We start from the raw sequence: 18,162 nt of genomic DNA, 5'->3' as shown, positions 1-18,162 counted from the left end.
ACCTCACTGTCCCGAATTTCAGCGAAATTGGATAATAAATGCGCCTTTCGTGGGCTCAAAACCTTTAATCGAGAGATCGATCTATATATGGCAGCCATATCCAAATCTGGGCCGATATGGGAAAAATTGAAGAAGCATGTCTAGTGGTCTAACATAACTTACTGCCCCAAATTTCAGTAAAATCGGATAATAAGTGTGTCTTTTATGGGTAAATCGGTAGATCAGTCTTTATGGGGGTATTCCGTTTGTACACCTTGAAATATGCGTCTAACACCCCATATAAAATATATATTCGTGATCGTCTCTACGTTCTGAGTCGATCTAGCCATGTCCGTCAGTCGGTTGAAATCACGATAGCGGTCGAACGCGTAAAGATAGCCGCTTGAAACTTTGCACAAATACTTCCAAATCGGTTCATGTTTTGATATAACTGACATATAAACCAACCTGGGGTCTTGACTTCTTGAGCCACTAGAGGGCAATTCTCATCCGATTTGGCTGATTTGATTTGATATAAGTCGTTGGGGATTGCAAATGGGTCATATCGGTTCAGATTTAAATATAGCTCCCATATAAACCGATCTCCCGATTTGAATTCTTGAGGACTTACAACCCGCAATTTTTGTCCGATTTGGCTGAAATTTTTCACATAGTGTTCTGTTATGACTTCCAACAACTGTGCTAGGTACGGCTTAAATCGGTCATGAACCTGATGTAGCTCTCATATAAACCAAACTCCCGATTTGTCTTCTTGAGCCCATACAAGCCGCAATTTTCGTTCGATTTGACTGAAATTTTGCATGTGGTGCTCTGTTACGACAATTGTGCCAATTACGGTTTAAATCGCTCATTAACCTGATGTAAAATGCAAATTTTGCCCATGAACATTCCACTAAGGAACAGGGGCAAACTTCTCACATATCAATGAGTGCAGCCCGATTCAAGTTTTTGAGCTCAATGATAAGGGGCCTCCTTTTTATAGCCGAGTCCGAACGGCGTGCCGCAGTGCGACACCTCTTTGGAGAGAAGTTTTACATGGCATAGTACCTCACAAATGTTGCCAGCATTAGGAGGGGAAAACCACCGCGAAAAATTTTTCTGATGGTCTCGCCAGGATTCGAACCCAGGCGTTCAGCGTCATAGGTGGACATGCTAACCTCTGCGCTACGGTGGCCTCCATGAACCTGATGTATCTTCCATATAAACCGATCTCTCGATTTGACTTCTTGAGTCCTTACAGGCCGCAATTTTCGTTCGATTTTAGTGAAAATTTGCATGCGGTGTTCTGCTACGACTTCCAACAACTGTGCCAAGTACGGTTTAAATCGGTCAAGAACCTGATAAAGCTCCCATATAAACCGGTCTCTCGATTATTTTTGTTCGGTTGCTAGAAGCCTTAATTTTTGCTGGTTGCCCTTCAACCATATTTATTTTGTAAAAATTTTTAGCAGAATGGGAACCCAGCACCATGGGGTCCGCCCGTACTTAGTACGAAATATATTTTCAAAAATTTTGTCAAATTTGATTATCTAGAAAATTTCGTCAAAGTTTAATTTTCACAAAAAATTTTTTATTTTCATAAAAAATTTCGACAAAATTTGATTCTCATATAAAATTTCGTCAAAATTTGATTTTCAATGAAAATTTTAGCGAAATTAGATTTTCATAAAAAATTTCGTCGAATTTTGAGTTTTATAGAAAATTTCGTTAAAATTTGATTTTATAAGAATAATTTGTCAAAAATGAATTTTCATCAAAAATTTCGTCAACATTTTATTTTCGAAGAAAATTTCTACGATATTTAATTTTTATAGAAAATTTTGTCCAACATTTGACTTTTAATGTGATTTTCATATCAAAATTCGTCGAAATTAGATTTTTATAAAAAATTTCGTCGAAACTTTTCGTCGACTTTGATTTTCATAGAAAATTTCGTTTACATTAGATTATCAAATAAAATTTTATCAAAATTGAATTTTCATTAAAATTTCTACGAAATTTAATTTTCACATAAAATTTCGTCGCAATTTGTGTTCCTGAAAATTTTTTCAAAATTTGATTTAAAAATTTTGTCGCTATTTTATTTTAAAGAAAACTTTCTTATATAATTTTTTTAGAAAATTTCGTCGATTTCCATAGAAAATTTTATTGAAATTTGATTTGCATAAAAAATTTCGACCAAATTTTGATTTATACAATCGGATATTGTCCGATTATATGAATTATTTCAAGACCGAACAATTATAGCGCAAAACGTGTGGCGATTTCATTTTCATAGCAAAATTTTTCAAAATTTGATTTTCATAGAAAATTTTATAAAAATTAGATAGAAATACTAGCCAAAATTTGATTTTTGTAAACCATTTGTGGCAATTTAATATTCATAGACAAATGTTTAATTAGAAAATTATTTGAAAATTAATTTTTAATTACGTAAAAATGTGATTTTTATTAAAAAAAAAAGTTGCATTAATTTAAAGTTTTATTGAAAATGTTGTAATAAATTTTTATTGCATACAAAACTTTCGTATGAATTCAATTTTCATTTAAAATGTTTGCAACAAATTTACTGTCAAATATTTATTGTGAATGTTTTGTGCACATGATTAGCAAGTTCACAAACCCTTATAAGAACTTAACTATTGCATGAAATAAATTTTAGTTTAGCCGCATTTTATCATATGTCAACCTTTTTGCGGATTAACCCATAGGTGCGTAGTATCCTTTTTATCGGACGTTTTTATTTCTTACACTACGTGTTGATTTATATGAATGTTTTCGAAAACGATATACATAGGTGCTGTTTCACCACACAAAGGGCTTTTTTGTTCCTCCCTCCCTCCTCCACCATTGCCTTTCGTGTTTTGAGTTTGAAACTCATCTTCACTCGTGGCTGTGCTTCTATTGCTTATACAAAACACTAGGCAGTCGAAGTATTGAACAAGTCAAGATATTCGAGTTTGTTTACCTCTTCACACACGGCAATTTGTTTTTGTTTTCTGGTTGACAGTGGCTGTGTTTTATTTTATTCCAATCCAGTGTAAGTCAAATGTTCTGCATAAAATATTAGTGCAAAATTCCACTGGTGAGTTATCGATAACATGCAATAACAGATAATAAGATACGATTAATCGTGATTTGCACTTATTTCTTGCAGTGCATTCATTTCCATCGCCCAGATGTGAGACACAGGTGCATGGAGATGCAGCTCTAATGGATTTTCACTTTCCTAGGTATCACACTCTCTCTCTCTTTTTGTTTCTCACAGAGATCTTGTGGTATATGTACGTAATGACGTGGTGTTTCGAAAACAACAACACCTGCACTGCAATTCTGTAACTTGTACATCGATTAGTTAAATTTGTCGACACAAAAGTCGTTTGCACTAACAATTGCTTTATTATCTAATGCGGGGTTTATATGGGCCATTTAATGCATGACCATTGTAATAGTATTGGTGAAAGTAAAGGCTTATACGTCACATGCACTCATAATCATCTGTCATGACTGAAAAATCAAAATCATTTGATTTTTCAATTAATGGCTTCTATCGATTGCCCTTAAGAAAGAAAGGTGTAATCATTAATTGATACATATTGACAAACACTTTCTGGGCCAAAAATGTCACAAAATAAGAAGTAAAGTATGAAAAATTAAATAAAATCGAAAAAAGATAAAATCGATGTTGCGTTTTATCCAAAAGCTGTAATCAACACACGGTGTGTACGATAATAATGTGTCGTCTAAACGGGCCAGAAATCCATGACATAATTACCAGGTAGGGTACCGTAAACAACTGAATACAACTTTTTCTCGCGAAGTACACTATCTGTAACGAGTTTTGGTTGTGTGTGTGTATTATAGTTAAGAACTATACACACAAACAAATAAAAATGGCGCGAACTAGTAACATACACAAAATCAGAGTTGCACTGATCACTAATTTTGGCAGATAGTACAATCAATATTTTGTTGTTGGGCAACTGCCACTACCTGTAAATGAATATATCTTGCATAAATCCTAGTGAAAAGAAATCGTTATCTATTTTCTCTCTTTGGCAACTCTACCCAAAAAAAAAAAAAACGAACGAACCCAAAAAAAAACGAACGAACTGGAAAACATCATAAATCTAAATAAAATGTAAACAATTATTTAGAACAAGTAAAAGCGTGCTAAGTTCGGTCATGGCTTCTGCTAAAATATGGGAGCTATATCTGGTTATAGACCGATTTGAACCGTACTTGGCACAGTTGTTGACAGTCATAACAGAACACTGTGTGCATAGAGAACTGTGTGTACAAAAAATTGCGGCTTCCAGGTGCTTAAGAATTGAAATAAGGAAATAGGTTTATATGGGAGCTATATCAGGTTCTTGACTGATTTGTACCATACTTAACACAGTTGCTGGAAGTCATAGCGGAACACTATGTGCAAAATTTTAGTAAAATCGGAGAAAAATTGCAGAGGCTCAAGAAGTCAAATCGGGAGATCGGTTTATATTGGAGGTATATCATGTTAAAGACCGATTTGAACCATACTTGGAACAGTTGTTGGAAGCCATAAGATAACACTATGTGCACAATTTCAACCAAATTGGATGAAACTTGTGGCTTCCAGGGGCTCAAGAAATCAAATCGGGAGATCGGTTTATATGGGAGCTATTTCAGGTTCTTTACCGATTTTAACGGTACTTGGCAAAGTTGTTGGAAGTCATAACAGAACACAACGTGCAAAATTTCAGCCAAATCGGATAAAAATTGAGGCTTCCAGGGGCTTAAGAAGTCATACCGTGGGATCGGTTTATATGGAAGCTATATCAGTTTAAAGACCCATTTGGACTGTATTTGGCGCAGTGGTCGGAAGCCATAACAGAACACTATTTGCCAAATCGGGTCGAGATTTAGTAAAGATTTTATTGAAATTTTGTGTTTAAGAAAAAATTTGTGTTTGGAGAAAATTTCATTAAAACTTTGTCTCTATATATGATTTCATTAATCTTTTGTGTTTAAAGAAAATTAATTGAGTTTTTGTCTCTTTATATTAAATATTGGAATATTTATGGTTTTATTAAAAGAAATATGAAATTCAACGGCAGGTTTCATTATATCAGCTTCCTCAGGTCTTTTACACATCGAAAATTGCGAAATCTAAATGAAAAAGTCGAATTTTGGGTGCGACAATTTTATGAGCTTTTTTCAAGTAAAATTTTACGACTTTTTTTCTCCGCCTGGACCGCCTTTTAACTAAACGATTTTCGTTAAAACATTTTACAGAATTCCACTACAGTCATAATCTTATGATATCGATACCTAGTCAGAGCATCTTTGTTTTGGTACCAGCATGGCGAAACAATTAAAGGTGTTCTCATTTGTACAACAACAACAAATCATATGGTGCAATCTGCCATATTGTCATCAAGCTGATCGTACTTTTGCTAACACACGCAAAAGAATTTTTGAGCGTGTGTGTATACGTGTACGTACATGAGCAGAGAATATACGTGAAAGAAGATGACAACAAAGAGAATGCAAACAAAAATCTTTCATCTTAATACCGTCAAACCTGGCCAGCTGTTAACGTCTGTTCGCGTGAGATCACCTTTTTAAATCCGCTTTGTGGTACCAGTATCTAAAGCAGAGTATTGTTTTCAAGGTTTTGTACGGTATGCTGTCAAATTCCATATAAAAAAGACGTTGGCTAAAAATAGGCGGAAAAAATATTATAGTGGCAACATTTGAAACTTTTGCCGGCATTATTTTTATTTTTTTATTTGATTCGTTTTTCTGTATATATTTGCGAAAAAATATATCAAAATTTGGTATCGAAACAAAAACATTTGATTGCGGTCATATTTTGCACGCGAAACAATAAAAATTTCAGCGGCTATTTCGAAAACAGAATAGAATACCAAACCTAAGGTCCATCATCAACATGCTGGTGCTTCTTAAAATCTCCTGAAAATCGATTGTGTGGCCACATGTAATCGATTATTCACCAAAATCGATTATTTTTCTTACACAAATCGCTCTCGCGCTCTCTTTCTATGTGGCTTGTGCTCTCAACGTGCTAACTGTCAAACTAATGTTAACTTATTGTGCAACACCGAACAAAATCAAGTAATTGCATTTTACACTATTAAAATATACATAATATTTCTCTAACAACAGTGTTAAAAAGTGAATGAAATACATTACCGGAGTCTGAGCTTCGCTTCATGGTTGTAGAGCATTAGAAAACGTAGAGTTTCGTTGATAAAAAATGAATGGTTGCTGACCGGCAATAGGGAGGGAATCTTAGTTTTTCTTTTTAAAATCTTATATTTTGAATGAATTTCTTTATATTTTTTGATATTTGCACTATTTCTCCAGAAGCTTTATAAAATTATACAAGAAGTTTCATTTAAAGCCCTTTGAAAATGTTAGCTTTATTGGCTTAAACAAGTGGTCATAGACCCGGTGGTCGTTTATCTTTGTTCACTAAACTACTGTTTCTCTGCATTTATATCCAATATATCAGCTTTTTGCACAATTTTTTATTTTTTTGGTAAAATTATAAATGAAAGATTTCTTTATTTTCTTTTGCAATTATGTTTTCCTTTAAAAAGTGTCTCTATACTTTGAAAAGAGTTTTCCTTCTGCTGTCATTTGCTTATACAAAACATTTCAAACATTTGTTTGTTAGGTTTCCAAGGTGCCGGAGAAACTTCTCATCGCATATACTTGAACACTGTGCTGCAACGTAGTGCTCAGTAGCCGGTCAAAACAAATTCAACAAGTCTTTTGTGCGGTGTCAACGGAGTAACCATTGGCTTCCAAAAATATCATAACAAACAAAGGAACAACAATGGTGGTATTACAGCAGTTCACAAGATTTTTGCATTGTTCGCGCATTGCTTATTCGGGAGCGGGAAAGAGCACTAGCAGCGCCTTGGCCACATTGAGAAAGAAAACCGGCTATACATTTGCCAATTGCAAAAAGGCTTTGGAATTGCACAATAATGACATAAACCTGGTAAGTTTTATTCAAATATTTGTCCAATTCTCTCGTTTGTATTGTTTTTTTCATTTTATAGGCTGAAAAATGGCTTAAAGAGCAAGCCCAAAGTCTTGGCTGGTCCAAGGCCACCAAATTGGCTGAGAGAGCCACTGCCCAAGGTTTGGTAGGTGTTTTGGTGCGCGGCAACATTGGAGCCATGGTGGAAGTCAACTGTGAAACTGATTTTGTGGCCCGCAATGAAAATTTCAAGAATTTTGTAGACCATGTTTCCAGAGTTTGTGCCCAATACACAGAACTAACTCAATTCGATGGTGATTTGTGGAAGGTATTTCCTATAAATATTCGAAATTGTTTTTATTATTACTTTCTTTGTGTTTTGCAGTCTGGTTTTGAAGCCGAGGCTTTGAAAAATCTCCGAACTCCCGATGGCAAATCTTTGGCCGACCAATTGGCTTTACTTATTGGCACTGTGGGCGAAAATGCCTCCATCAAGCGTGCCATATGCTTTAAGGTTAACAATGATTTGCGTCTTTCCGGCTATGCCCATCCTCAATCTTCGGCAGCCACTTGCCCCCAAAATGTCACTCAACTGGGCAAATATGGTGCCCTGGTAGCATTCCGTGGTAATAACATTGAAGAAGATTTGCAAAAGAATCTTTGTCAACACATTGTTGGCATGAATCCCAAAAAAGTTGGTGAAGAGGGCAAAGATGAGCCGAATGCCAATAAAGATGAGGAAATCTGTTTGATACATCAGGAGTATTTGATTGACGACGAAAAGACTGTGGGTGAAGTGCTCAAGGAGAATAGTCTTTCCATTATTGATTATCATCGTTTCGAATGTGGTGAAGTGGCGGCAAACGATGATTTGGAACAAGCCAAATTGAGCAATTGACAAATGCGTCAAGATAGGTTAGATAAAGGGGCTGCTGCTAAAACTGGGCCTCATTGAATATGAATATTAAAGTGATATAAGTAATCATTGCAACCATAAAGAAATCTGCTTAAATGTCAGCTTGGAAATAGCATACCCTTACCAAATGATTGTTATTGTTAAATAAACTCAAATTATATATTGTTGGCTCCTCCAGGAAACTTAAAAGTTTAATATTGATTTAAATTATTAAATTGTTGTATATATTTGAGCAACAGAATGTTGTTGTTATAGCCACATTTTCATAGGTGAGCAACCAACAGAATGTGAAACCTTATGTCTAGACGGTAAAGATTCAATTTGGCTGGACGTTTAACAAGCATCTTACAAAAAACCCTACCTTGCGCTTCTTTGATAGCCTGTAACGGATTAACTCCATGATTGACAATTCATCGAGCAGGGGCTGACACCTCGTTTGTGGCCTAGTTTTCTGTAAGTATACAAAATTTATTCATTCTAAGTTTATTCCAACTCGTCTATGAACTCCTGACCTATCTCCAGGAAACTGGCCGCTTCAATATGAGCGGACCATGGTGATTCTGCAGTTGGCATAGTGATTGACAGCCGGTTGTACGTATCGGATTGACCAGATGGAGTTCTTCATCGGCTAGGGCTGCGCCTCAGTGTAGATTTTTCAGTTAGATTAATTCGTTTCGCCGGTCCAATAAATAGGTGATTGGTGTCAAGGGATCCTGTGTTGCATGCAGGGCAGATATAAAGGAAGGTATTGCCTAATCTCAAGCGATTAGAGTTTAGTTTGCGACATCAACCGCTTCTTAATAAGGCCGGAGTATTTCTGGTTTTACTAGACAGATGTTTCTCATAATCTGCAATGTATGGTGGGCGTCCACCAAGGACTTTATTCGGCTGGTATGAAGTCGCATTGGTTACAGTACCTGATAAATATCCTGAAAGCCTGTTCTGTATGAGGAGGTTGCAAGTGGATCGGTGATGTGTTGTTGCATCGCTTCTTTAAACATCCAGATACTCCTCCTGACATGTCTTGAAGGGGGTTTTAGCACAGAGAGTCAAAAATTAGGGTCTTTCTCTTGGTGGCTACTCAGTAGATACTGCTTAGAGAGAAGCTCAGCATCTTGGTCTCCTGCAAATGGTCGATGTTTGTCATCTGTAGGCAGCCCATGATGGTAGTTAGGTCTGCATTTTGACAGATCTGTAGGTTTTTCCATTGCGCTCGGTTCACACCTGCTGTCCACGTTGGGGCTTTATAATACAATACTGCTCGGCCAATCGCTTTATAAGTAGTTAATAATGCCCCTTGGATATACCATGTCTCTTTGATATATACCTACCAAGCAAAGCTATACCGGCCCGAGATAGCTGTAAGCACCACACAGGCTGGAACATAGAGGTCCGATCTATGTGATGTTCATTGCTGTCACGAGAAGCTTAGCTGCGAGCTACCGGGCGCGTCCACGGGTAGCGGATAGTGGAATGCTCCATACGGAATAGCTTCAACGGCAGTAGTGGACAATCAGCGGTATCGAGCGGAAAGTCTCAGTGAGAGACCGGGCGGCACCGGTTCTTACACTAATACTGAGTGCCTATGATGCTCGATATGACTAGGCGAGTTATTGGCGCCTTTAAATAACAAATGGCCACCCTACTCCCGCGGCGATCGGTCATCTACTGGAGCATGACGAGGATCGCTACCTTCACATGCAAATGTGGTTACAACAACAACGAGAAAGGCCTGTCGAGGGTCACCCCCAGAAATTTTGTTTAAATCCATCGGCTATGACTTCAAGCTCCATTGAAACCTCTTTCGTCCTGGTGGTGAATACTGTGGCTGGTGATATCGTGGGAAAGATTTTCAATTTGCGAATCCCAATAAAATTCTGTTAGGTCTTGGAGATAAATGTTTATTCATCCATTGATGTTATTCCCCTTCGCCAGGGCAGAGCAGTCATCTGCGTATGATCGATATGAGAACAGGAGAGCAAGAAAAACACCCCCTGGGAAACTCTCTGTTTTACTCTACGGAGCTTCGACTGAGTGTTTCTAAACTCTATGTAAAGGGTGATTTTTTTGAGGTTAGGATTTTCATGCATTAGTATTTGACAGATCACGTGGGATTTCAGACATGGTGTCAAAGAGAAAGATGCTCAGTATGCTTTGACATTTCATCATGAATAGACTTACTAACGAGCAACGCTTGCAAATCATTGAATTTTATTACCAAAATCAGTGTTCGGTTCGAAATGTGTTCATTCACCGTTCAGCGATGAGGCTCATTTCTGGTTGAATGGCTACGTAAATAAGCAAAATTGCCGCATTTGGAGTGAAGAGCAACCAGAAGCCGTTCAAGAACTGCCCATGCATCTCGAAAAATGCACTGTTTGGTGTGGTTTGTACGCTGGTGGAATCATTGGACCGTATTTTTTCAAAGATGCTGTTGGACGCAACGTTACGGTGAATGAACACATTTCGAACCGAACACTGATTTTGGTAATAAAATTCAATGATTTGCAAGCGTTGCTCGTTAGTAAGTCTATTCATGATGAAATGTCAAAGCATACTGAGCATCTTTCTCTTTGACACCATGTCTGAAATCCCACGTGATCTGTCAAATACTAATGCATGAAAATCCTAACCTCAAAAAAATCACCCTTTATGACTGGTGACCGATTCTTTATTGTTGTTGTTGTAGTAGCAGTGTGTGGTACACTGAGGCGGCAGCCCTTGCCGATGAAGGAATTGATCGGGTCAATCCGGTACGTAAAAATAAGGTCCTCAATTCACTAGCCGGCAGCATTTGGAGAAAGAAACCTTGTTGACCACGTACAAAGCGTGGTCTCGTCAGACGTGGCACGCAGTGGAATAATATTTAGTTCTGTCAGAATGCCGCCCTTCGAATTGCGACTGGCTGTCTCCACAGTCGCCATGAGGACCACCTCCACCAGGAGACAAAGTTCCTACTCATGCGAATACATAGCTGCACGCTGTGCAAGCAATACCTTCTAGGCTGTTGTTGCTGGGACCATCCAAATCATCATCTTGCTGATAGGTATCCACCGCCCAGAAACCTTAAGGTGGATCTACATATTCTAGAGCGAAAGCTTTAGTGCTGCAAAAGAGAACCTCTAGATCAAGCGACATTTGAAGTGGGTCTAGACAACATTCATTTAGACACGGTAGCAGATTCGGTTAATAGCTACCGGATGAATGTGGTCCTTGTAGAACGTCCGCCTCCCCTCGCAACTAAAGAAATTGATCTCCACCGGCAACCCAGAGTAGTTCTGGCTCAATTACGATCCGGCAGTTGCAACTCCTTCTATGTATGATGATCCTATGTATGACTCTCCTTGTTCAGTATGCTTCCCTGGTTTGAGAACAAGGATCGCCCGACCCATCTTCCACATTATAGGCATTACTAGGATGTAGATAGATATATTGGGAGTGTTCGTCAGGTATTTGCTCCTTATACACCGAGATGTTTGAGCATTAGCATTAATATTCCGTCAAGGCCCATAGACTTCGATGGCTTGGCCCTCCTTATGGCTTTGGCTACATTCTCGACTCCGTATAGCTGTGGTTTCTCGTCGAATGGGAGCTTTCTTACCCACCATAGAATACTGCTTTTCACTTTTTCACTCTATGGGTGAGCGATAAATTGTCTATGAAAATGGACTGCATACCGTTCCGCGTCTTATGACAGCTTGGCTTGTGTTTCTCGGCGGGTTGTTGAGAGTTTTAATTGTCCAAGATAGTTTATTAGCTTCTGAGCTTGTGTTGCAGCTTGCGATTTGTTCCAACCATTTATTCCGCTAGTGTTCACCAACTAAGTTGCGAATCTCTTGGTTAAGTTAATTTACCCCCTCCCGCCAGGATTGATTCGGCGAAGCTTATTCATTCTCTAATTTCACTGCTTCGTTGGGAAAATTGGGTCTCATGATAGGTATTCGACCGGCAGGGATAAAGCGGGTAGCTGCTGCCTTAATTGTTGAACGGAGAACCTTCTCTGCGCTGCGAACTTCAGAAGAGGGTGGATGTCGTCGGAATATGTTCTCAAACCCTAATATGTCCCTGAACGCTAACCAGTCCACTAATCTTCTGGTTGACGTACGTTCGGCGTTCAGAGACTATGATGTCATACGGTCAATGGAGCTCTATGACTATGGGAAGGTACTCTAGGGCGAGTGTTGTTTTTGTTGTTCTTGTAGCAGTTTGTTGTGTTCTATCTTTTGTCTGCTTGATTCTGTTGAGTGTCAAGATCCAGGAACTCTGCGACTAAGATGGGGTGCATCCACAGCGATATGGGTATGAGTCGAGGTGAATCTGTGTATCGAGTGATCCCTGGCTACAATCGGGACATACATCTTGCACGTCGGCATCAATCCTTGTTCTGTAAAAGTTGAGGCTTCTGCATCTGCCGGAACGTAATTGAGCCAGAACTACTCTGGTTTGCCGGGGGGAGGTCAACTTCTTCAGGGGCAATGGGTACCGGTACGGCATCTGCTACCGTGTCTGCATGAATGTTGTCTAGACCTGCTTGATATGCCGCTTTATCTAGAGGTTCTTTCTTGTAGCGCTCAACCTCAACCTTTAGATCATGTAGATCTACCTTAAGGCTTCCTGGAGGTGGTCTCTGCTATAACAGCCCAAGAGGTATTGCTTAGACAACATGTAGTTATGTCTTCGAGGTGGTCCACATGAGAACTGAAAATACAGCGCGTCGCTGTTCAGAGGGCGGCATTCTGACAGATCTGAATATTATTCCACTGCGTGTCACAAAGCTAACAAGACCACACTGGCACTGCATTACTTACCACAGACCAGCCAATTGCTTTGTACGTGGTCAACAAGGTTTCTTTGTCTGCACCCCAAGTGCTACCAGCAAGTGACTTGAGGGCATTGTTTCTACTTTTGACTTTACCGCAAATTGCTGTGACATGTAGGGAGAATGTGTAAGAGCTGTCAAATGTGACGCCAAGTATTTTGGGACACTTGATGGTCGAAATTATTTCTCCATCGACCATCACAGTCAGCTCAGTATTCACCCCATGCGTATTTGGAGTGAACAATGTGGCGGAAGATTTGGTGGCAGATATCATCAGATTTTTTGCAGCGAAATATGAGGCAACATCGTTGAGGTAGACGTTCAACCTATCGCAGATATCAACAATGGGTGGGGAGCCTGAGGCCATGATCATACAATCGTCCGCATATAAAACGATCTCTATGCCGTCTGGAGGTGGTGGAATGGAGGATAGGTAGAGGTTGAACAGCGCCGGAGATATCGACCCACCTTGGGGAACTCCCTTTTTCACTCTACAGTGCTTCGACTTCTTATCCCTAAATTCCACACGACCCAGCGTTTCAGGCCTGGCTGAAGGGACGTGTTGGCGATGTCCTCAAATAGTTTGGCATGGCTGATCGTGTCGAATGGCTTTGATAGGCTCAGTGCCACGAGGGCCGTTGTATCACATGACCTAGGCTGATTGAAGCCACGGCAAATGTGTGCGGTAATGGCATGCAAAGCTGTTGTTCTGCTATGCAGTCTTCGAAATCCATGTTGATACTCGGCAAATGGAAATTCTCCTATGAGGCTCGAGAGGAGTAATGCCTCAAGCGTCTTTGCTACTGGTGAGAGAAGGGAGATCGGTCTGTACGACTCCCCCAAACTCGGGTCCTTTCCAGGCTTCAGTAGCGAGAGTACTCTGCTCATTTTCCAGACATCGGGAACCATAAGAGTGTTCAAAGACAGGTTGAGGACAGTAGTAAGGTACTGAACTCCAGGTAAATTCAGATTCTTTAACATCAATGTAGAGATTTCGTCGGGGCCCTACGCCTTGGATGATTTCGCGCCACGGATGGCATTCGTAACATCGCCCACGGTAAATTTTCAGGCTGTTCTTACTCTCCTGTAAATTTTTACTGGAAACGTACACGGACAGACCTATTGCTCCAAATTTTAATATTGCTTGCGGTCACCGACTAACTTACTAATCTCCCAATATAATTCACTTATCCCTGGGCTGTTTGCGTTGGTTTGGCTAAGCTCATTACGATCATCTGCTAATTTCACTGTTTAGCCTGCCAAATCTTGTCCTATGACATGTACTCCTCTATATTCCAGTAGTGTCGTTGGAATTGGCTTTCCACAGATCTGGCCGTTATGGGATTATTTATTCTGTTATGCCTTAGTGAAATTTTATCCATACATAAAACACTATTCTAAGGTATTCAGAAATGATTCTGATCCATCATCCGGCACTGAGAGACGACGACCTCAGTGTGGAGCGAGAGATCATTTATTCAGGCAAATAAAAGTTTGTTTTTGATATCGAGTTTCTATTAGATGGCAATTTACCATCAAATGACCACTATATGTATGCAAATATTTGCTCATACAAAAAATTTTTAGCATCGCTTAGCTTAAGGTTACCATCGGTAGGTAGGTTATTGTTATTACTCGTATAAAAAACAATTATAAATTCATTGAACTCAACTCCCCCGAAAAAATTTGTGTAATTTAAAACTCAGTCCACGCTGTTAAAAGGTCATCACCGTTGGATGATCACAATACATTTGCGTACTTGGTCTTATTCCACTACGAAGTTTGAAGTTATTCAAAGAACTAATGAAACCCCAAAAATGAGGGAGGGATCTACGCATGACTGACCACTACTAGCAGGCAGCAGGTGCATGCATAAAATTTCATAAAATAACAACAAAGGTTTGTGGCACACACAGTATGTCCAGCTATCTACTTCCAACATGTCAATTACACACATGTACACTCACAAATGAAGAATACTTCTTCGTGACTCTGGATTTTGGGGTTGGTTACTCTACACCATTGACCAAGTGCCAAAGCAAATGTTATCCATATCGCAGACAGAACAGCGAAGATAAAAATGGCTTAAAGCCAACTTGTTGACCATCATATAGCAATGACCACAGTAGTGTTGCACAGTGGATCAAAGGTGCTAAAGTTATAAATAATTAAAAAAAGTTAGTGGAGAACCATACTGGCCGTTATCTTTTACTCTATAGCATATCCATTATCCAAACAATCAAACTCTACCTCAACTCTGCACCTCTCAATGCCTTTCAAAATGCTTAATAAGTAAAAACGGTTAAAGGGCAAGAAATTGTAGATGCCAGCATACATAATTTGTTTCGACAGCAAAAATAATTTGTTCGTCAGCAAACATTATATGTTTGCCAGCAACCATAATATGTTTGGCAGCAACCATAATATGTTCGGCTGCAACCATAATATGTTTGCCAGCAACGATAATATGTTTGTCAACATCCATAATTTTTTTCTATCAACCATTATATGTTTGCCAGTAACCATAATATGTTCGCCAGCAACTATAATATGTTTGCCAGCAATTGTAATATGATTGCTACAACTATTTTGCAGGTCAATATAATCCGTTTGTTATCCCAGCCAGACACGTCCCTATATAGTCCCCATATAGGGGGGCACTATGCTTGCGGAAGCTTTTGTCTGCAAATATAATATTATGTTTGCGACAACTTTAATATGTTTTCCACAACTGTAATATGTTTGCCACAACTATAATATTTTTTGGAGGCATATATTTTTTTTGTTATCCCAGCAAAACATGTCCCTATCAGTGTTGCCACTCAAGAAAATTATTTCCTAACAAAATTTAAGAAAAAAAGAAAATTTCAGTCAAATCGGACGAGAATTGCACCCTCTAAAGGCTCAAGAAGTCAAGACCCAAGATCGGTTTATATGACAGCTATATCAAAACATGGACCGATTTGGCCCATTTACAATCCCAACCGACCCACACTAATAAGAGGTATTTGTGCAAAATTTCAAGCGGCTAGCTTAACTCCTTCGAAAGTTAGCGTACTTCCGACAGACGGACGGACATGGCTAGATCGACTTAAAATGGCGTGACGATCATGTCCTCTACCTATGGTGGAGGGTATAAAAACCTGCCAAAAATTGAGGTCAGCCTACCAACCTACCAAGGGAGTAAAAACCTACCAATTTTAGTAGGAACCTACCAAAAACGGCAACACTGGTCCCTATAGTCCCCAAATTTGAATTCTTCAGCCCGAATTTTAATGATCTCTGACACCCCTCTTTTATACCCACTGTGCGTAAAATGTATGTTCCCAACAGCAGCGGAAGAAGTTCTCGCAATGAAGAGCCAACATGAAATGCCACAATAATGAGCAATGAGCGCACGCAACAAAACAATGTCAACGACAAGTACAACGATGATTTTCACAAAAAAATTGTTTGTTGTGCGGATTATGATGACAGACTGGTAGCGATTACGATTTGGTTTATTTTCAGCATAGAGTTAGAACATTGATGTGGTAAGTAGTAGGTGGGGTTGGTGGTGTGACAGGCCCAGTATGAAAAATACTCATGTGGTATGGTATGTATGTATGCCCGCTGTCCTATGTCATCTGCTACGTGCCTATGTTGAAATTTTTGCAAAATCGCACCATAATCATAAAAATGACCATAATGGCAAAATAATCATTTCTTCCGGAGAAAGAGCTATCGTCGCCGCCCATTCTAATGGTTTACAAACCGCAAACTCAAATCCCCAAAACACAAATAAACAGAAAGAGAAAAAGGTGATCAAAATAACTTAAACAAAGAAGGTGTTTTTAAACATTTCCTTATACAAGAGTGTGAGCACTCGGAACTAATAAATAGTTGGAGTCGACCAATTCATATGGGTTGCCCAAAAAGTAATTGCGGATTTTTCATATAGTCGGCGTTGACAATTTTTTTCACAGCTTGTGACTCTGTAATTGCATTCTTTCTTCTGTCAGTTATCAGCTGTTACTTTTAGCTTGCTTTAGAAAAAAAGTGTAAAAAAAGTATATTTGATTAAAGTTTATTCTAAGTTTTATTAAAAATGCATTTACTTTCTTTTAAAAAATCCGCAATTACTTTTTAGCAACCCAATAGCATATATTGATATTAAATTGAATAGTTTAAGTTGACTAATGGCATACACTACTCATACAACTAATTAAGACTTTTGTGCTACCAATCATACATGAAATTTAAAAAGTAAAAGCGTGTTAAGTTCGGCGGTATCTCTTTTTAGGCAAACAAAGTATAAAGAAAAGATTGCTATGCTATTGGAGCTATATCGGGTTATGGTCTGATTCGGACCATAATTGAACTGAATGTTGGAGACCGTAGTAAAAGTCATTGTGTAGAATGTCATGAATCAGAATTGCGCCCTTTACGGGTTCATGAAGTAAAATAGGGAGATCGGTTTATATGGGAGCTGTATCAGGCTATAGAACGATTCAGACCATATTTGACACGTATGTTGAAGGTCATGGGAAATGCCGGTGTACAAAATTTCAGCCAAATCGGATAAAAACTTCGCCCTTAAGAGGCTCAAGAAGTCAAGATCCAAGATCAGTTTATATGGCAGCTATATCAGGTAATGGACCGATTTGAACCATATTTGGCACAGTTGTTGGAAGTCATACTAAAACACGTTGTTGGAAGTCATTATAAAACACGTCATGCTAAATTTCAGTCAAATCGGATAAAAATTGCGCCCTTAAGAGGCTCAAGAAGTCAAGATCCCAGATCGGTTTATATGGCAGCTATATCAGGTTATGAACCGATTTGAACCATATTTGGCACAGTTGTTGGAAGTCATAACAAAACACGTCATGCAAAATTTCAGCCAAAACGCATAAGAACTGCGTCCTCTAGTGGCTCAAGAAGTCAAGATCCCAGATCGGTTTATATGGCAGCATTATCAGGTTATGGACCGATTTGAGCCATACTTAGCACAGTTGTTGGAACTCATAGCGAAACAAGTCATGCAAAATTTCAGTCAAATTGGATGGGAATTGCGCCTTCTAGAGGCTGAGGAATTCAAGACCCCAGATCATGACAGTTAAATCAGGTTATGGACCGATTTGAACCATATTTTGCACAGATGGTTTGCAACGGAATTGCAGAATATTCATCACACTCAGAGAAATTTGTTAGTTAAAACAGCAAAATAGTTTGCTGTATCAACAATAAGTCTGCTAAAAATGAGACCTTAGTTTTTTTTGCTAAAATGCTTACTTACTTTACTTTACTTGGCTACGACAGAATATTTGTTCCAACAGCCGAATGTAGAATGGCGTTCCAAGCGCCTCGATCTTCTGCGCTCATTCTAAAATCTCTGACACCAAGTTTCGAGGTGTCTCCCACAACTTGATCTTTCCATCGGGCTTTTGGCCT

The 18,162-nt window shown here is 38.9% G+C and overlaps 1 protein-coding gene across 2 annotated transcripts; it reads left to right on the top strand.

Moving 5' to 3' along the window:
* Positions 1-6,035: 6,035 nt before the first annotated feature.
* On the top strand, positions 6,036-8,151 carry LOC106081699 (elongation factor Ts, mitochondrial). 2 transcript variants are annotated; one of them, XM_013243852.2, is made up of 4 exons: positions 6,036-6,117; positions 6,683-7,012; positions 7,074-7,322; positions 7,380-8,151. In XM_013243852.2, exons 2-4 carry the CDS (start codon positions 6,845-6,847, stop codon positions 7,890-7,892), a joined length of 930 nt encoding a protein of 309 aa, XP_013099306.1. In that variant the 5' UTR covers positions 6,036-6,117; positions 6,683-6,844; the 3' UTR covers positions 7,893-8,151. The 2 variants fall into 2 exon arrangements, with proteins under 2 accessions (XP_013099306.1, XP_013099307.1); XM_013243853.2 differs by lacking the exon at positions 6,036-6,117 and adding an exon at positions 6,220-6,238.
* Positions 8,152-18,162: the final 10,011 nt, after the last annotated feature.

This window comes from Stomoxys calcitrans, chromosome 3 (assembly GCF_963082655.1).
Source record: "Stomoxys calcitrans chromosome 3, idStoCalc2.1, whole genome shotgun sequence".
NCBI lineage: Eukaryota > Metazoa > Arthropoda > Insecta > Diptera > Muscidae > Stomoxys > Stomoxys calcitrans.
The sequence above is the reverse complement of the archived record's forward strand: the minus strand, read 5'-3'. Positions and strand labels throughout refer to the sequence as shown.